The sequence below is a fragment of the Amphiura filiformis genome, unplaced genomic scaffold, assembly GCF_039555335.1.
Source record: "Amphiura filiformis unplaced genomic scaffold, Afil_fr2py scaffold_58, whole genome shotgun sequence".
Classification (NCBI taxonomy): domain Eukaryota; kingdom Metazoa; phylum Echinodermata; class Ophiuroidea; order Amphilepidida; family Amphiuridae; genus Amphiura; species Amphiura filiformis.
In genome coordinates, this window is record NW_027305522.1 from 191472 (window position 1) to 212658 (window position 21187).

General features: G+C 36.7%; 2 protein-coding genes across 2 annotated transcripts in view; one reads left to right on the forward strand and one right to left on the reverse strand.

Moving 5' to 3' along the window:
• LOC140144485 (protein unc-45 homolog B-like) overlaps nt 1–3079 on the reverse strand; it is a 166312-nt gene extending 163233 nt beyond the window's left edge. Inside the window, 1 exon segment of the mRNA XM_072166296.1 lies at nt 3033–3079. Coding sequence (XP_072022397.1) covers nt 3033–3071 — 39 coding nt within the window. The 5' untranslated portion in view covers nt 3072–3079.
• A 2224-nt stretch (nt 3080–5303) lies between these two features.
• Nucleotides 5304–19358, forward strand: LOC140144483 (uncharacterized). The gene is given in 9 exon segments (XM_072166294.1): nt 5304–5450; nt 9264–9342; nt 9747–9871; nt 10788–10846; nt 13647–13758; nt 16195–16260; nt 17039–17101; nt 17104–17119; nt 18173–19358. Coding segments are annotated over 9 exon segments (777 nt in total). The 3' UTR covers nt 18283–19358.
• The last annotated feature ends 1829 nt before the right edge of the window (nt 19359–21187 follow it).

Here is a 21187-nt window from a genome sequence, read left to right on the forward strand (position 1 = left end):
ACCTTTATGAATCACATGATTAGCTTTAACGCTTCTGTCACAATTCTGATGAAGTCCCATGGATGTGGTGATGAAATATAAAAGTAAGTCACTATTTTGTTGAGAGAACTGTTTAAAATATTCATTCTAACAACCTTTATAATGGTCCAAGCATAAACAACATCACAGCAGCAAATAGGCCACTTATACCGATACGGTACTCTTGTCCTAAGAACTCCAAAGAACTTGCATATAAGACCAGTGTCAGACCACTGGTGGAATATGCTCCATCATGTTGGGATTCACACACGGTACTAAGAAAGCCAAAATCCAAATTGAAGTGATTCAAAAGAGAGCAGTGAGGTTCATTTAGAGTGATTACCACTTACACTCCAAGGGATGTGTCATAAAAATGACAGCAGACCTTGATTTTACTTCACTTGAAACCAGAAGAACCAGTCATTGCCTCTCACAGTTCTCCATAAAGCTGCAACCGGTTACCTATCCCTACCCATTGGAAATTTGCTTCAGTCTCCTCTGCGTCAATCACAGCTCCACAACAATTCTGCGTATGTGACATGATCAAGGGAAATGAGTCGGATGTCACTAATATTGATTTTGAGATATTGGCAAAGTGTTGAAATTCTTTTGTTTTTATTGTTCATTCATTCATTCATATTTTATTTTCATCAATCATCAACATCAATATACAAGTGATACTAATAGCTCAACAAAGTAATAACATTAAATGTAAACAAGAGTCATTGGTATAAATAAATATCAATACATTTAGGCAGTAACAATTAAATCAATATAATTAAATTAGAATAGCATGTATGATTGACCAAAATACACTTTAAATGCATAATGATATTACGATATTACGATATTGTTTTCAGCGATTGATAAATTAACGTAACCGCAAAAAGAAAAGATGTATCAACATGGGGTTTTCAGTTTCTTAAAGCCCTAAATGTCCTCTTTAGAAACATATGTAAAACTTTTTCATTTTCGACCAGGATTGACATGTGACTCATTCCCCTTGATCATGTCACATATCAACAAATCCAACGCCAACAAAGACGTTTACAAACTTACGCCTTCCTACCCAGAACTGTATAGACATATTAGATCCCACTCAATTTAAAACCAACATAACGCAACATCTACAAGAAATCAAGAAACCAAATTGGTGACTAAGAACCACATGCATGCACATCGAGTCTTGAAATAAGCGGGCGCGGGGAGCAAATTTGCTCTCGTAAAGCCACCAATTGCTCCTGGTCCTTGTAATTCACATGAACCAGGAGCTATTTTAAAAACAAATTGCTCCTGGTTCCAGTTTTGCACTTATGCAGTAGTGCTGGTATTGTATGCAGAAAAGGATTACCATTTGAAAATTGCTCCTATTTCTTCAGAAATTGCTCCTGGTTCTTGTAAAATCACAGTGAACCAGGAGCAATGTTCAAAAACAAATTGCTCCTGGTTCCAGTTTGCTTATTTAATTCAAGGCTTGATGCACATATCAACCTATCCGGGAGTGTTGGGCAGTATAAGCATCGAGATCAAGATCAAGAAGAGATCATCGGCACCGGTAGTAAATTCCAATTATTTTTTTGCTTTACCTTAGTTGTTTGGCTTTAAAATTAAAAGGGGATATATCAGAGTCAAAATTTAAATCAAAATTTTATGGAAAAGAAATACATTTAAAATCATCTATTTTTTATGGAAATGTTACAATATATGGCAAAATATTTTAGAATGTTCAAATTAACCAACCTGCCTCTAAAAGACAGTTGACTCATAAAAAATAAATATCATCTTAAAGGAGGATTTACGTGATCCTAGCATCCTCTTTTTATGACATTTTTCAGTAGATATCCACGAAAAAAGCTTATTTCCAAAATTTCAGTTGATTCCGATTTTGCGCTTATGCGAGTTATGCATGATTATGTGTATTACACTGCTCCATAGACAATGTAAGTTGTAATTTCGTTCTGGTGCACCAGAACGAAATTCAAATTTGGCGATATTTTTGCTAAGCGGATTAATCTGCAAGAAATATTTGGTACATAAACATTATGTAGCCAGAGGTATCCAGTGGTGTAAAAATCTCAACTTTTTTTGGGAAAAGTGGGGATGAGGCTGTGGATCACGAAATGCCCTTTAATTTGAACACATGAGCATCAACAGAATATCTATAAAAAAAATCCTACCTACATGTACAATAGGGTAAAATGACCGTTTTGCAAGAATATATTTCAATTTCAATTTCCAAACAATTACTAAATCTCATCAGATCATAGCCTACATCACTTGCTTCCTGAAAATATATGTGAAAATCAAGAATTTAATTTGCTGCACCCTATGTCCATTCAATTTTATGTGTTTTTTATGACTCTCTGGTCTCTGGGGTTTTTTTATACAGAAATATTTTAAAAAGCAGGCTGCCTAGAATAAATGATGCTCAAGATCTGGGGCTGGGCTCAACTTTTATAAATAATAAATTCTCCTGAAAAATTAAGGGAATCACCACTATTTTCACATACATTTTGCCATATATGGCTATAATTAATTTTATTCACAACAGTTTGTAAACCAATCTCACACAAAGCTGTCAGCTATCAATGGAATGCGAGGAATGTGAAGAATGAGTCATCAGACTTCAATGATGAAGATGATCAAACTGTGTACAGCTAGCTTGAAATTCACAGCAAACGTTGAATGATTAATACAGATTTTCCTCTTTATTAAACATTTTACTAAGTAGTTATTATATTTATCAGGCTTGTCAGCACGTGTAGTGTTTACTCACTGCAGAATTCTGGAACTTGTTCTCGAAAGTTCTCCATGCAAACTCAATGGGGAGCTTCATGTAAACAACAGAAAAGTGTGTGTGATTTCAACCAGATTTCTGACAGTAAAATACGAATGTGTAGAATATTCAAGTGCACAGTGTTATTGTTTATTTTATAGCTTACCTCAGCATAATTTTTCAAGTTAATCTTATATTCGTAAAGTGACAAAAAAGACATTATTTACACGTCTCTTACCTTCGTTCCTTCCATGTTGCACGGTGATCCGACATGCATGACCTTAATTGGCCCGACCCCCTAAGTGATTGAAAGATTAACCACCTAGCTTGTCGTAAAAAAAGTTTCTAAGTGAGGTTGTCTCACTTTTCAAAAAAGGGGTGAGTTGGGTCGATGGTGTAACATACAATCAAAAGGGCTTTAGGCCTATATTCTGAGTACAAATTACCCCCGTTCGCAGTCGATTTCAAGGACAAATCATGAAATTTTACCCCATTTTTTACTCCGGAACCAGAACAAAATGGTACTCTGAGACACCCCTATTTTTTAGATTCCGAGGACACATTTGCAATTTTGACCCTATTTCAAGATTTCAAGGACGAGGCTTTTATGAATCTATGCTTAGGTAGACTACCCCGTAGTCCACTTGCCCATTGTGCATACTCTGGATATTGTATTTAAGCTTAAAACTCTGATTTAATTAATGTGTGCACAATTGATAGATTTTCACATCTGATCAGTCACCCTACTCCCTCTGTTTGTTAGCTTCCCAAGTCGGGTTCGCTATAAACTGGTAGATTCCAAAATCAGAATTGTTCAGTATAGTGAGCCGTTATAATTATGCAAGATAATGTTGCATTCAATTACTTTTATTGTCACTAATCGTCTGATATTTTTAACTCTTTATGACCATTTTACTATTGAATATTTCAATTTTAATAAACATCAGTATAATTTTGAGTTCAACGAAATGGGTTCATCATGACTAATAATAACATATTTTTAATAAAATTCGACTATGGCATAGTCTAATGCTTAGGCTACGCACGAAATAGAACCGAGAACAATATTGATCACGGGATGAGTACGAAGTTAGACTATGCCATAGTCGATTTTTGATAAATAAAACATGTTATTAATCATGACGAAAGCATTCAGTTGCATGAACTCGAAATTATACTGATATTTATTACATCAAAATACTAGTATTAAATTGTTATGAAAAAGTTTATATAATTATATTAGTGACAGTAAAAGTAAAGTATACGTATAGCTTATATTATTGCATGCAACATCATAATGTCATTACCCAGGTATATAAGCACTTCAATACTGAACAATTCTAATTTTAGAATCTGTTTATTATCCGAGTTAACAAACAGAGGGAGTACGGTGACTGAAAAGATGAGTTGTGAAAATCTATCAATTGTGCACAAATTAATTAAATCGGAGTTTTAAGCTTAAATGCAATATCCAGAGTATGCACAATGGCCAAGTGGACTACGGAGTAGTCTAGTACGAAGTAGGAAACCAATTTATTCCTGTGATTTAATATCTTAGTAGCGCTAGGTTGCTTTTTGGGGTCCCGGACCCACTGAAATAGAGTTCGGACCCCCTGTCTTTAAATTTTCTGCAAGTTCAGGGGTCCCTGCAGACAGTAGGCCTACACCCAGTTTTTTTTCAATCTACCGCTATTGCAGACATACCATTTTATGCTGCATTTGTGTAACTCGGACTCACTAAACTGTACTCCGGACCCCCTACTTTTTAATTTTTTGCAAGGTCGTGGGGTCCCTGCGGACACTGAAGTGTTTATTTTTAGCGCTACCCCTGATCCACGGGATCGGGAGAAAATAATAAGAACCCCTTTTTTTAAATTTCGCGGACATTTGTGCGATAAAAGTCATAAAACGCCCCTATTTTTCCAATTTCGCGGACAAGCCCTAAAAATGACCCCTTTTTCCATGATTTTGGTAACGTCCACACATATCATCCACAGGTGCAGGCCAATACCAACGACCTTCCCCCAACATTTTCTTCAGAAGGGGGTCCCAAATTCAACGTCAATAAAATTTCGAACCCCCTGTCGGCAGCAAAAATATTTATGACCCCCACCCCACCACCAATACACCTTAACCCCTAAACGGGCTAAAATTGTATTGAAATCAGTCTTTTTGAATGATAAATACACTGTGGTCATCTTGTGGCTCCCTACATTTTGGTCATCAAAAATGTTATGAGCCCCCACCCCCCAATTTTTTCTTTCCAGTAGGCCTATATTTGGGACCCCTCCCCTTCCGAAGAAAATTCCCCCTAACAGCAGCGGTGGTACCAGGATTTGGGGAGGGCATTGGGGTGGCAACTGGCAAAGTGATTTTCAGGTGGGGTGGCAAATTCAACCCTTTCCCCCTCCCCCTACTGCTAGAGATATCATTTTACCATACAGCTACCCCTCTGAAATAATGAAGTGGTCCGTAATATAATTACAATATAAAAAAATTGTGAACGAGGATGTTGTTGTCGGAAACAAAGATGGCTGCCACTAACCAAGAATCAAAAAATCCGGATACTGTATTAGTAGATCTACAAAACCAGCTTGCAACAGCCAGGATTAGCGTTCCAGAACTATCAACGTTATCTCAAAAAGGTGACGAAAAGGTAAGATCATTCTTATGTGGTATGAAAGTATAGTTTAGGCAGTGCAACGTGGTCGTTATGGACGCTAAACGGATCGGGTGACGGTAAGCTTACCACAGTTCAGTTGTAACTACAAATTTCAAACGTTTGAGGACTTGTTCTCAAGTTGTAGCAGGTTCCATAGGGTGTCTTCAGTGTTAATTGTTTTCATTAGAAATGTCGCAAAATATTAAATTTGACAATAATTAACAACCTGTTTGACCTCTCCATATATTCATACATTGTTCACCTCACCTGTGTTTTCATATCATATTTTGTGGTGAAAAATAATTACAAATGTGTAATTTGCAATCATTTTTGGAGCAACAATTTCTTCGTACCGACGGCTAAGTCCCGGCTAAATGTGTATGTGAATGCACATTAAACAAATACAACACAAACACAGCACCTGTTGGAACTCCCGGTCGGAGCCGTGAGTTTCAATTATTGGAACTGACCACAGTTATGTTATAGGTATGAGATGCAAACCTTGCTATAGAAAAATTATCAAATTCGTGGACATCGTGGAACATTCAACTACGCTTGTTACTCCGCGACTAATTATGCTAACTACACGCGTGTACAACGCTACTCTACGCGTCCATATTAGCGAGGCTATCTGCGTACAACTGCTTACTACGACGGTCGATGCACAGCCACGCACTATATGTTCCACGATGTCCACGAATTTGAAAATTCTTCTATAGTCAGCCAAATTCGCCTAGACCGGGGCCCAAACACAATACATATTTTGAATACATAGAAATTTAAAAGAACAGATTGGTAAAGGAAACCTATGGTCGTGCGTCATGAATTGGGGTATAGGAAAAGGTGGAGTCGTTACATTTTTTAATTTTATATGGGACGTTTTGTCCCAGATCTCAAGAATGGAGAGGGGTACTGAACTAATTTTGGTCTCAATTAGTTGCTTTTATTTTATCTAGCTCAATTTGTGGAAAGAAAGAACTTCACACTTTATTTACTTCTTGAGATATTGCAATTCAAACGATGTGAAGTCAGGGGTGGAGGATCCTACGGTTGAGGATCCTACGGTTGAGGCATGTGTTAAGGTAGGCCTATAGGGAATTTTGATTTTTAGCACCTCACAAATATATTTTTTGCTGTAACTTCATAACCCAGCAAGGTATTGGGATGGATAATGTACATGTACCATTGTTTTGGTATTTATGTCTAGTTTGAAATGTGACCAGTTTTACTCTAAGCTAAGTTAATTTGTTGCAAGTGTGCTGCATTCTGTGTCATGGGTTCTAGGCTTTTCCTATACGTTAGGCCTACTGTGTTAAGTATTCATTTATGCTCCGAAATGTTCTGAAGGTCATATATCTTGAAGGAATTACCCCACTGCTGTAAAAGTTAACATTTTTTGGATTGAAATTTGATGAGGAATTCAAATATGCCACTGGTATTTGTGTGGGGCATGGAGGAAAACAGTTTTGATTGAAAATGTAATCAAAATTATAAAAATTATGTACAACTTTTGAACACCCTGTATCTCAGGTAGGCAACATAACTCATCATTACAAGTTTGCTTTTTTTGAAAGCCTATAACAATGTTATTAGCACATCTAAAAAGGTTTTAGCAGAACAGGTGTTATGTTAGTAAATAAGAAAGTAACAAAATAGTATACTTTTTGAACCAAAATTCAACTTTTCCTCCCTATATGACATTTGTGGCACCCTGTATATTGACCAATTGTTTGTATGTGTGTATTCCTGGTACTCTAAGCTTTACAGTGATATATAATAATTTTATAGGATTTTGATGAACAGTTTATGAATTAGATCAGTTTAAGTACAAAAACATGTAAATTGCTCAATTGTAACGCATTTGGCCCCAATTCATGGCGCACGACCCTATATGTTGTCTATACTTCACTTGACCCGATTATATGATTTTTTTGGGTGATGAGATACTCACTGACTCGCACATGTATGGAATTTTATTTTTAGAGGGATTTTGATAGCAGTTCCACATAGAAAAGCTGCTATCACTTAATTAAATGAGATTCTGGTTACAGATCCAAAAAATTTAAGTACTCACTCGAAATATTTCAGTTCCAATCAGGAACCTTGTTCACTCTGCAATGACTGTAAGTGGTGTTTCTAGATGTCAGCAGTCCTAGGTGGCTGTAATGACGTCGCCACTTTTGTAGGTTGCCATTTTGAGATGATCTGGTCGTAGTAGATTCTGTCCAGTTTGTATGCCCCCTCGTCATCACAGCCACCTAGGGCTGCTGACATCTAGAAACACCACTTACAAGTCATTGCAGAGTGAAAGGTTCCTGATTGGAACTGAAATATTTTGAGTGAGTACTTCAATTTTTTGGATCTGAAAGTGTAACCAGAATCTCATTTAGTTAATTGACTTTTGAATGATCCTGATGAATCCCATCAATAATGCTATCATCACTGTTTTAAGATCTAGAAACATTACTGAAATGCTGTTTTGTTAGCTGAATCTTTTTGATGAAAGTCAATCTTTGACAAGATGTAAATGACAAAACAGTTTTGGTTTGTCATTTACATTTTAATTTGATATATAAAATGATGCAGTTTAATGGCAAATTTGAATTCACCTTTCATACCTACATGTTACCAATTTTCCATGATTGATTCTGTTGATCTTTAATTCATAATAAATTACCGAGTTGGAAAACTTTTCGTGATAAAAACTCGAACGGTAGTGATGCATTTGCAGTTTGCATTTTTGCAAAGCATAACATACACCGAGTTATGCTGCATATTCACCTCATTTTTTCAAATCTTGGTGATTTAAACTAAGTCTAAAAATTAGCAAAAATAGCCTAAAATACATTATCCAGAGTCCAAAAAATACTGTACGGCTACCAAGCTATCGCATTTATCTAAGCATCATCTTAGCTCAAATCCTTAGATATGGGTCCTTATTTCCTGAAAATCCTTAGATATGGGTCCCTATTTTCGGAAAAATTACCCTTGGAAATGGGTAAGAGTTAGGAAGCTTGACCGGCACATCCCCGTCAAAAAATAATCCAAGTAACCCCCGGGTAGGGAGTTGGAAAATTGTTCTCAATAAAAACTTAAGGAGTGGTGATTTACTCTAGAACTCTAGCTCCGTTTTGGACAGCGGTGCAATTTTTTGCACCTGAGGTTTTTTATTCTGTTTATGTTGAAATTTCGATGAAAGTTATTTCGATGAGTCAACTGTATCTTTTGTGCAAGATTTGCCTATTTTGGACAGTCTAAAATTTTGCTGAAGTGTAATTTTAGCAACGTTTTTGATGCAATCGCCTGTCGTGATCGGCTGTGTTTACTTCTGAACTTCCATTGCTTTACACGGTGTCATGCATCAGCAAATCCGACTAGATTTTGAATGCAATGGTCTCTAGCCTAGAATGTGAAGCTATCGGTGAGCAAACGCTTGGCTAGACTTCTCGAGCAAGTGGTGATGCATTTGCAAGTTGCATTTATTTACGAACTGCGAAAGACGGGTGACAATGATAACATTCTTTTCATGTATAATAATGGTAAATTTTATTGCTTTTTCAATTTTCACTTTGGAAAATTTTGGGGGTGGGTGTTTAATAGAGACTGGGTGGGCACTTATTTAATACGAACAATACTGTATATCTTGATGAAACAATTTAAAAATTTGCTGTCTTATCAGGGAAATCAAAGACAGGGCAAATTGGTATTTTCATGCGTACATGTATGATATTGTTAATTTCTGAATGAACTCTTGAAATAATACTTTTTACAAGTTTCTTTTTGTTTGCTTTTAATTCTCTTGTACAGTTGGTAGAGAAGTTTTTATCAGAAAGTGTTGAAGTTCAAGGGAATACAGAAGATGTTATTCAAAGCCAACTCTACATTGGTAAGTTTTGAGAAGTTTTTATTTTATTCATCATTCTGTGGAAAGGATTCATACAACGTCTCTTTCAGTGCCAATCTGTCTATTTATTCAGAGTGACAAAAATGTGTATGTTTATTTATAATCTTTGACACTTTAAGGGATCTGGAATTAGCGTTTTGAGCGTTTCGACAGTATTTTTTGTGGGCCATCATGAGAGCACATCAGACATATCGAATTGCATTCTGAATACGAAGAATGTCTTTCTGATATCAAATAATTTTCATTTTCATTGGTGTTTTGGGAAAAAAATCCATATCTTCAAAACGAAAGGTCAAAATTGGCTAATGTAACTCTGTTGTCAATTGTTTAATGCACTCTTGAAACAAATAACACAGCAAAACTTTTTTACTTCTTCTCTCATACAGCTGCCTTTTGGGGTTTTCACAACGTAGTGAAGTCATTATCAGAACAAGGTGCAAATGTAAATCATCAAAATCAGGGTACATTATGGACACCATTGCATGCGGCAGCCTTTCAAGAACATGGCAAGGTGAGTATGAACTGTACAGTGATGATGAAATGAAAAGGCTAGCATGCAGCTATAAAATGTGGCCTGGTCTGATCTAATCAGACCAAAGTCTGCAATAATGAAATTGAGATAAGGACATAAGAAATTTGATATATAAACATTCATAACTTTGCAACCAAGTTTGCCAAGGACTGAGCAAGGATAGTAATGGTATGATATTTTGCAGATAACCATTGACGAGATCGTATTTTAAGCAAACATCGCTTATTTACTTTGTTGGAATGTACCTTGTCTCTGATTGGCTGCTGAGGTGATCTGCTGTTGCCGAGTGGAAATTTATGAATGAACTTTGCACCTATGAGTTGTTAGCTATGACTTTGCAACATCACGTATGCGCTCGTCAGAGGTTTACTGCAAAATATTCATAACTCAATTTTCAACTTTTCTTACTTTAACTGGTCTGAGTGGATCAGAATGTGTCACAAATGGACATTACCTGGAAATAAAATTGAACTTGGTTAAAAGAATTTGGGCTTCAATACTGCACAGTTTATATCACAGAATATATACAATTACGTATTATATATGCATACCGTAAAGGTTCCCCTATGGCGCTATGGGCTCCCTTAACATAAGTGGTATTTTAGGCACAACCTAGTGCCCACCCGTAAAATTCCCACCAGCAAATAAGGGCACCGAACCTTAATTCTAATTGGGATTTCAGAGGAGGGAGCTCTATATTTTTAATTAACCCCAAGGAAAAGGAGCCCAAGCCCACCATTAGGCGAATCTCTAGGGTAAATATACAAATTCTTCATAACCTGTTTACAGAAATATAAGAATGCTGTGTTGTAATCACATCATATAGCTTATGCAAAGTGTTTTAATTCATAGAAATCCCAAAATAAAATAATGAACTAAGTTTTTCTTCTTTTAGGTTGTGATGTTGCTATTAGAAAAAGGTGCTCAACCAGAACTTCCCGATGCAGAAGGAAGGTAATATTCAAGAGTAGTTTGGATGTTGTTTTCATTTTGTTGTTGTGAGTGTATTCTTATTTATTCTTATTTATTTGTGTGTTTGTATGGATTGGATTTTGTAGGACCTGTACACTTTGTTTCAGGACCCTGAATGTGTCTACTATAGGGCTGTTGTGCAAGTAGAGTTTTGTTGACAATTGTCAAATCTCAAGATCCATAAAATCAAAATTTTAAGACCATGTTATGCATTGTTTTTATGCATCAAAATATTACCATATACCCCATATACCCAATTATTCATTATTAGAATTTATAATGGAAAGATAATCTACATCACTTAAGGATGAAATAGAAGAATGCAGTTTCATGGCAAATAATGGTGATGTTATCATGTTATGCATATCTTAAGGCACCAGAACCAAATTTGTTGATCTTTGGATTGACCGTCCATGCTGCTTATTAATTAACTGGCAACTAATTAATGAAAATTAATGCTAAATTTACATTGGTCAATTTCAATACATGTTAATATTCATATGCTATCACAATTAACAATAGTCAATTAATTGATTTTAATAAATAGTAAGGATCAACCTAGCATCGATGGTCGATCAAAAGATCAAACTAAATAATTTCTATTGCCTAAGTTTTTCTTTAAGTTTTGTATTGATTATTTTTTGTTGACAATTGCTTGTTGACAATCGGGAAAATTGATTTGTTGATAAAATTGTCGAGAACAGCCTTGTCAACATCAGTGTCCACCAAAGTAAACCATAGTGTAACATTAGGTGATGGTATGTATGGCCAAGTAATAGTACAAGGAAATAGTTTTGAATACACTCGCCATGATAATTTGCATGTCCATACATACTCCAGAAAGGTGCTAAAACCTGGGTGCTGGATATCAGTATTATTCCAAGGAACACATGTTCAACAATCAACACTTATATTCTTCTGAGGACAAAGTCCATGCTTCATGTGTCAAGTATGGATGGATTCTGTGTCCTCGGAAGGTATAATAATATATGGTCATGTTTTTTATACTGGGTACCAATTGCGTGACATGTGTATTTTTCAAGCAAATCACATGCTTTTACAGGTTTGGTGCTATAACTCAATAGGTTTACATGAGAACCCTATAAAAGTATATATATTCTGAGAGCATATACTCAAGCAATTTCAAAAATGATACAATGGGAGTCATTATACAGGGTGACTCATATAATATACAGGGTGTAACAAAAAAAATTAGGACAAAAATATTAATTCAGTTATGGGGGTCACCACTGAACATACATTGATAATGTAATGTTTTGACACATGTTTAATACATCTAACTCAATTGCCCACCCAGTCCTATGGAACTTCTACCGGTCAAGTATTTTGATTGCGTAGATACAGGGTGGTCAAAAATATGTCGATAATTTACATGAAAAATCATGGTCAAATTAACAAGTCTTTAATTTTGAATATTATTAAGTAAAGATTGGCAGAAAATCATTTGGATGAAGCTTTATGGCATATTCAGATTCACAGCAACTGTATACTTTTTATAAAAACAAGAAATCTCACTTACAGGGTGGCCCAAACAACACATGTTGTATTGTTACCGTATAGTTAGAATGCAGAAATTCAAACTTAAATTGTGTGAGCCACTTATGGATCACTCACTAGTACCTGTATTTTTGATTCACTAATCAAGCTAATTAGGTAATTTACATTAAATAGTGATACATAAACTTGTATTTTTAAATGTATTATTTATTACTTTTGCTAATACACCATTTTTACATTTCTGTAGTGTCTGTATGCTGCGGTGGTTTAATTAATTTATTTAATGATTCCATTAATTAATTTGATTATAAATACTTCCAAAATATTATTTACTCATTGAACAATGTTTTAGTGTGCCACTTTAGGCTAATCATACCAATATATACTGTTCATTGTAAAATCAAACATTCAAACATCATCCTGGTTGTCTCTCCTGCTCCGCCACCTCTGCCTAATTCCACTTAACGAGCTTTACTAATTAGTCAAAGTGAATTGTTTTAGTTTTTTCCTCTGATTCTTTTAGCCTGCTAAATTGCTTAAAAAATAAGACCAAAACCAGGTCCCTGTGATGTAGGACTAGAAAAATATCAACATCTTAAGTGCGAAATTTTTTCTTGCATGTCACAAAACCACCATATTTGGGGTCCCAACATAAAAAACATGACCATATGCGTCCTCGGCAGGGTCTTAGCTAGAAATTGAGGGTTGCCCGTCTTTTGAATGAAATTGCCTGTCCTAATTTGACCTCTAAAACATTTACCAGACATCTATAGCCCATTGGGGGTTCAAAGAGTTAAAATATGTGATGATATGGCCTTGTTCTACAAATTGGGTCTACTAAAAAGGTCAATTAGCTTCTCAAAACATACAATTTATAATATAGCATCTGTCAAAGGCATTAATTTTGCCTGTCCAAAATGACGGCCAGACGGGTGGCTAGCTAAGACCCTGGTCCTCGGAAGGTATAATATTGCACAGGCACATGTTGGTGTTTTGAAGAGTTTCAAATCATGTTGCGACAATCTTTTTTAATTCCCAACAATACTGGTTGGACATGTAGGATCATGTTTCTTTTTTGTATGACCTACCAAAAACTGCATTGAACATCACAGAAAGGATGCCACCCAACAATTAACAATATAATACTGTACACATACAGATAGTGCGGATATATTTTAGATAAAACAAAATATTAATCCTCACTAATATATGAGAAATTTGTGACAGCCTATTTAGATATTTGACACAATTTGTTGATTTTCAGGACAGCTAAAGATTTTGCTTCTGCATCCGGTAAAATCTGGGCTCATTTTGCAGCACTGAACTGCCCTCGCACAACCAAAGGTGAACTGGTTGATAAAGGCATTATCAAGAAGGTAAGAATTACTAGAGCAGTGACAACAAGTATTTATGCTCTCTGGAAATTGGGTGCACTAACTGAAGCATTTTTTCCAAAATTGGCTCAATTTTGGCTCAAAAATTCCTCATATTTGGCACATAAGAATTCTTTATTACAGTAGTTAGTTTGCCAATTCTTAATTATGTGCCAAACTGTGCCAAAATCTCAACTAACAGCCTTTGAATAAACACTTGTGGCATCAGAGTATGTGTTTTTGTAGTTTGAAATCTAATGAGGTTCAGATGTTGCCCCTGGAGCCCCATTTAGATCCTATCTATTGCGCCTGCACTATGTTTGCAAAATAATGCATGCCTCTCCCACTTTCCCCTACATGTAATCAGTCCTGGTGCTTCTTATTATTTAAGAATATAAATCCTGCTCCTGGACTTGCTCACTTTTTTAGAGGGTAAGTTGTTTCAGGGACCATTGCCCTCAAACTTGACATCTGACCCATGATAGTTTCATATATAGCAAAGAAATCTATAGGATATAAGGCAAAAAAACATGTTTGTTTCATGTAGCAGGTTAAAAAAGTCAATGCGAAATGCGTTTTTTTTTTTAATGCATGTCTTAAAATGACAAAAACACCTTTTTTGCTGCAAATTGGAATGGGAATTTACAGTGGGTCTCTCTGACACACACAAACACAAAAAAATCATTTTCAAGAATATTTATGATCCCCTTTCAATCTGCAGATTTAAAAAGTATTTAAAAACATGTGTGATGTTTTCTCCAGTATTTTTTCAATACGCTCGTTTGTTGTGTAATGTGTAAATGTTTACTCCAGTAGTGTTTTTTATTATTTTTAGCGATTTTTCCATTTTTTTTTCTTTGAAAAGTGAAAAAAATAATCTAATGCGCAAGATAAGCTGTCATAAACGCATACCTGCCAACTACTCCGATTTTCATGAGTCACTCCGATTTCGAAGTTTTAAACCCCGAAAATCGGAGTACTCCGATTTTCTGGAAAATTTTTTTTTTTTTTTTTTTTTTTTCTTTGTAAATAATTTTTATTTTATTTCTTTTCCAAAGTTTTCGGCGACTTTAGAGAACCACTGGACCTATTCTGAAGTGCTAGGATCATTCACAGTTAATTTGAAAACAATTGGAAAAAAATTACAACAAAATTACAGTTTGTTATCCTTTAATATGCAAACCACTAACTAATGTTTACCTCTTCATCTAGCACATATTATAAATGCATGGAAAACCAATGCATGTATAATAATGTGATAGATGAAGAGGTAAACATTAGTTAGTGGTTTCCATATTAAAGATAACAAACTGTAATTTATTTGTAATTTTTTCAAATTTTTTCAAATTAACTGTGAATGATCCTAGCACTTCAGAATACGCCTAGTGGTTCTCCAAAGTCAACAAAAACTTTGACATGTTTTTTTAAATGTTTTTTTTTCTGAATTTCTAACTTTGTATTGTGCATCATATCAGTGTCCTATCAGTCACGTAGGCCTTGTTATAAAGCCAAAAAATCGCTTCAATAAATGATCATTATGTACAAAAGTATAGGAAACTGCATTTTTAAAAGCACATTTTCTATGTGAAGGAAGCATATTTTTCAAACTTGTAAAAACAGGTCCTAGAATGTCTTCACATTTTTTCAAAGGTTGCAGTCATCAAATATGTGTTGAAATTGTTGCCAGATATGGAGTATAAATCCCTCCTCAAATGCAAACCTTCAGAATAGGTCTAGAGGGTCTCTAAAGTTGCAAAAACTTTGAAAAAATTAAAGAAAAAAATGATTTTTTTTTAAATTTTAACCTTTGTATTGTGCATCATATCAATGTCCTATCAGTCACGTAGGCCTTGTTATACAGCCAAAAAATTGCTTCAACGAATGATCGTTATGTACAAAAGTATAGGAAACTGCATTTTTAAAAGCACATTTTCTGTGTGAAGGAAGCATATTTTTCAAACTCATAAAAACAGGTCCTAGAATGTTTTTTCACATTTTTTTCAAAGGTTGTAGTCATCAAATATGTGTTGAAATTGTTGCTAGATATGGAGTATAAATCCCTCCTCAAAGTGTATAAAGCCTAGGGCTTCATTTTCACTTTGTTCTTTATTGTTGTTTTCTATAAAATGTGTCTTCTGTGAAGGGGGTTATAAGGGTTTTTACAGTATAGAAGCCCTCTAGCTTTGGGGGCTTCGCCCCCTCAACCCCCACCGGGGCTTTGCTCCTGGACCCCACCAGGGGCCCTTGGGCGGGCCCCTGGACCCCCCGCCGTCAGAGGCGATACTACGGCCCTTTCGCCCCTACGTTAGCCATGTACTCTGTTTTCTAGGTTTTCAATGTTGGCAGGTATGTAAACGTAATGCACACGCTACAGGGAACAAACTTGTTTTTTTTTTGCCTAATACTTTCTTGCACAAACATTGTGATTTTGTTTTTCAGGTAACAAACCAGCCAAGACCAAACAGCAAAACACGTGTCTCATCAGCAGCTGGTGGTATAAGAATGGTAAGTGGACCTCTTTGTTATGTACCGATGTACTAATACTTCCCTGGGAAATTGAGAAGGAAAGTTTCTTTAGTCTCATCATCTTTTCTGGAGGACTTTTTATGAAATACACAGATCATATGCGACCATCAAAACATATTCAAGCATCCAGTTTCTGGCGATCGAATGCATATTCTGAATTTGATTTTTCTGAATATTATGTGAGATTAAGGCCAGTTATAATTGTTTGGATTTCTTGCAGGATATGTGTTGCTCAGCTACTGGATCATTTGCAAAATTGCTGTAGTGTATAGGCCTATTTAAAAAATATCCTGTTGTGTGCCCATGATAAACAAGAACTTTTTCATGAGCGGCTTCTTTATATAAAAAGACAAAATAAGACATTTTATATGAATTTGTAATGTCTCTACAGAGATGAGCTACATGTGTTTGAATGGGGCTTCAACTTTGTCAATACTGCTGTTTTTGTCTTTTTTTTTTCATTTAAAAAATATCTAATGACATTTTTAATGACTTGTCCTTTACTTTTAAGCAATTTATACCCAATTTAATTTTGTCTACACTTTCACTAGAGTCTTGTACATGTTGAATACTTATTGAGCTAAACTGGTTTGCATTGGACTGCATGATTAAGCTAACTAGGCTGGACTAACTGGGCACTCTTGTACAGGGAATGCATATATACCATATTGGATATAGACCCAGCCTTAATATGAGTAAAAGAATTGTCCCTAGATATAAACAGACCTATAATTGCAATGTCTTCTTTTGATTTCAGGCTGCCTATTCAAGACCGGATTCAGCCTATGCCATAAGACCAGACCCGTTTGTAAAGAAGAACACAAAAACCCTAATGACTGTAAGTATACAAAATATAATAATTGAAATTGTAGGTGTTGAAAAAGATTTATTTTAAATCTACACCCCCTGCATGGGAGATTAACGCCATGTCTTCCTTAGTGTATGGATTTTAACTGGAATAGCCCATTGGTTTGCCATTGGCCCAGAAAAATTAAAGTAGGCCTATAAATAAAAATAACAAATAATAATGTCGGTGATTTAACATGCACTTCATCTAAACATGACCTAGTTATCAGCACACTCCAACAATTATTCTGCTGCCATTAGGATCAATATATCATAATCATTTCCGCATCACCAAGTCCACAACTGATGCGCATGCAGGTACTCTCAGCAACTTAGATTGTGATTACCCCCCCAGTAGCTCCCCATCTTACACCTGGGTGGCATGAAGCAATTGGGAATTAAGCTATCTTGTCCAAGAACGCAACACACACTGGCCGTAATGGGGCTCGAACCAGCAACCTTTCATTTATGAAGCTCATGCCCTAACCATTAGGCCACCATGCTTCCCAATGCATTTGTTTGCTATCTGTGTGTAATGTCTTGTGCCAATTATAATGTACATGCTAAGTGCTACATGCTTAAGCCTTCAAGTTTGAGCTGCTAACTATGATAGGACACTCATCTTAGTCCCTGTGAGTGACAATCCAATAGGGTGGATTTGTCATGGGGTTACACCTGGGGCAAAAAGGAGTCTTAATTAATTGGTTTATTTTCTTTGGTTCTTTGGTTTGTCCCTCTCCATAATTTTCCTTAAATGCCATTGCCAACGTCTTTGTCTGTCTGCACTAGTACTGTCAGTCTGCCGTTTTACCCCCCCGTCCTTGTCTGTTGTTTGTAGGCGTCTTTTCGTTTTTGCACTGAGGGCAATCACGTCTTTCGAGCTTTGCTCTTGTGATTGTCCTGCCATCCTTTTCTATATTTTGTTACCTATATGATATGATGATGGTGAAATAAACTTGAACTTGAACTTGATTTTGCCTACATGTGTCATATCTGATCATATTTTATTCTCATGCACCCATCACATACTCATTGTTTATTTCAGCTTCTCAGATGTTTGCAGCCTTAGGAGGAGATGTCTTAGCAGATGAACAAGGACCTGTTAACAACCCCTCACAAAGTGGACAACCTGCCTTCAGTGTATGGAAGAATTGATCATTACTCCAGGTACAAAGTGGTCATGCAACCTTTAGTGTATGGAAGAATTGATCATTATTCCTCCACAAAGTGGTCAACCTGCCTTCAGTGTATGGAAGAATTGATCATTACTCCTCCACAAAGTGGTCAACCTGCCTTCAGTGTATGGAAGAATTGATCATTACTCCAGGTACAAAGTGGTCAACCTTTAGTGTGTGGAAGAATTGATCATTATTTCTCCACAAAGTGGTCAACCTGCCTTCAGTGTATAGAAGAATTGATCATTACTCCCTGCACAAAGTCATCAACCTTTAGTGTATGGAAGAATTGATCATTACTCCCGTTCACAAAGTGGTCAACCTTTAGTGTGTGGAAGAATTGATCATTACTCCCTGCACAAAGTAGTCAACCTTTAGTGCATGGAAGAATAATCATTACTCCCTACGCAAAGTGGTCAACCCTTAGTGTGTGGAAGAATAATCATTACTCTCATTCACAAAGTGGACAACCTGCCTTCAGTGTATGGATGAATTGATCATTACTCCCTGCACAAAGTAGTCAACCTTTAGTGCATGGAAGAATAATCATTACTCCCTGCGCAAAGTGGTCAACCCTTAGTGTGTGGAAGAATAATCATTACTCTCATTCACAAAGTGGACAACCTGCCTTCAGTGTATGGATGAATTGATCATTACTCCCTGCACAAAGTGGTCAACCTTTAGTGTGTGGAAGAATTAATCATTACTCCCTGCACAAAGTGGTCAACCTTTAGTGTGTGGAAGAATTGATCATTACTCCCTGCACAAAGTGGTCAACCTTTAGTGCATGGAAGAATTGATCATTACTCCTCCACAAAGTGGACAACCTGCCTTCAGTGTATGGAATAACTGATCATTACTCCCTCCACAAAGTGGTCAACCTTTAGTGTGTGGAAGAACTGATCATTACTCCCTCCACAAAGTGGACAACCTGCCTTCAGTGTATGGAAGAACTGATCATTACTCACCGCTCAAAGTGTTCAACCTGCCTTTAGTGTATGGAAGAATTGACCTTGACTCCCTTCACAAAGCGCAAAATTGGACAACCTGCCTTTAGTGTATGGAAGAATTGACCTTGACTCCTTCACAAAGCGCAAAGTGGACAACCTGCCTTTAGTGTATGGAAGAAATGACCTTGACTCCCTTCACAAAGCGCAAATTGGACAACCTGCCTGTAGTGTATGGAAGAAATGACCTTGACTCCCTTCACAAATCGCAAAGTGGACAACCTGCCTTTAGTGTATGGAAGAATTGACCTTGACTCCCTTCACAAAGCGCAAAGTGGACAACCTGCCTGTAGTGTATGGAAGAAATGACCTTGACTCCCTTCACAAAGCGCAAATTGGACAACCTGCCTGTAGTGTATGGAAGAATTGACCTTGTCTCCCTTCACAAAGCGCAAAGTGGACAACCTGCCTTTAGTGTATGGAAGAAATGACCTTGACTCCCTTCACAAAGCGCAAAGTGGACAACCTGCCTTTAGTGTATGGAAGAATTGACCTTGACTCCCTTCACAAAGCGCAAAGTGGACAACCTGCCTTTAGTGTATGGAAGAAATGACCTTGACCCCCTTCACAAAGCGCAAAGTGGACAACCTGCCTGTAGTGTATGGAAGAAATGACCTTGACTCCCTTCACAAAGCGCAAATTGGACAACCTGCCTGTAGTGTATGGAAGAATTGACCTTGTCTCCCTTCACAAAGCGCAAAGTGGACAACCTGCCTTTAGTGTATGGAAGAAATGACCTTGACTCCCTTCACAAAGCGCAAAGTGGACAACCTGCCTTTAGTGTATGGAAGAATTGACCTTGACTCCCTTCACAAAGCGCAAAGTGGACAACCTGCCTTTAGTGTATGGAAGAATTGTATGCGCAAAGTGGACAACCTGCCTGTAGTGTATGGAAGAATTGACCTTGACTCCCTTCACAAAGCGCAAAGTGGACAACCTGCCTTTAGTGTATGGAAGAATTGACCTTGACTCCCTTCACAAAGCGCAAATTGGACAACCTGCCTTTAGTGTATGGAAGAATTGACCTTGACTCCCTTCACAAAGCGCAAAGTGGACAACCTGCCTGTAGTGTATGGAAGAATTGACCTTGACCCCTTCACAAAGCGCAAATTGGACAACCTGCCTGTAGTGTATGGAAGAATTGACCTTGTCTCCCTTCACAAAGCGCAAAGTGGACAACCTGCCTGTAGTGTATGGAAGAATTGACCTTGACTCCCTTCACAAAGCGCAAAGTGGACAACCTGCCTTTAGTGTATGGATGAATTGATTCTCATCCCATAGGCATGCCTGAATCAAGGAATTTGATTTGGAGAAGTTGAACTACAGGAGACGGGTTTTCTCTAACCACACATGAAAGTTCATATTTTGATGGATCATTTTTGACATAACATGATCTGATCCCAAATTTAAGAGTTTGAAATTATGTGCAAAATAAGGAGCAAAAACAGATAGAAACATGCCGATTTAGTCAAATAGTCGTCCCCTCAAATAAACGCCCCCACCACTTTTTTCAACCAAGATGTTTCATGCCGATATTTCCATGCTATCTTGTGTAGTAAGCTTACCAAGTTGCACACATGGTCGATAATAGCGTCACTTTTAGGCGAAAATCTGGATTGGAAACACGGAAGTGAACCAGAAGTCAGTGTTTCTAGTTCATAGTTCGTCATTTTAGCGTGAGTTTTAAGTTTACCTTATGATTTTAACGGGAATTATCGTTCTAAAATTGACCTTGAATAACGCCCCGGTTTGGAAAATGTAACGGGGGCGTTTATTTGACGAAATACGGTAAGCAAATGTGCGTATTGAAATGCTGTAACTTCACAATCAAGTTTGCTTTTAGATACAGGATTTCAATGCTAAGCACTGGTATTACAG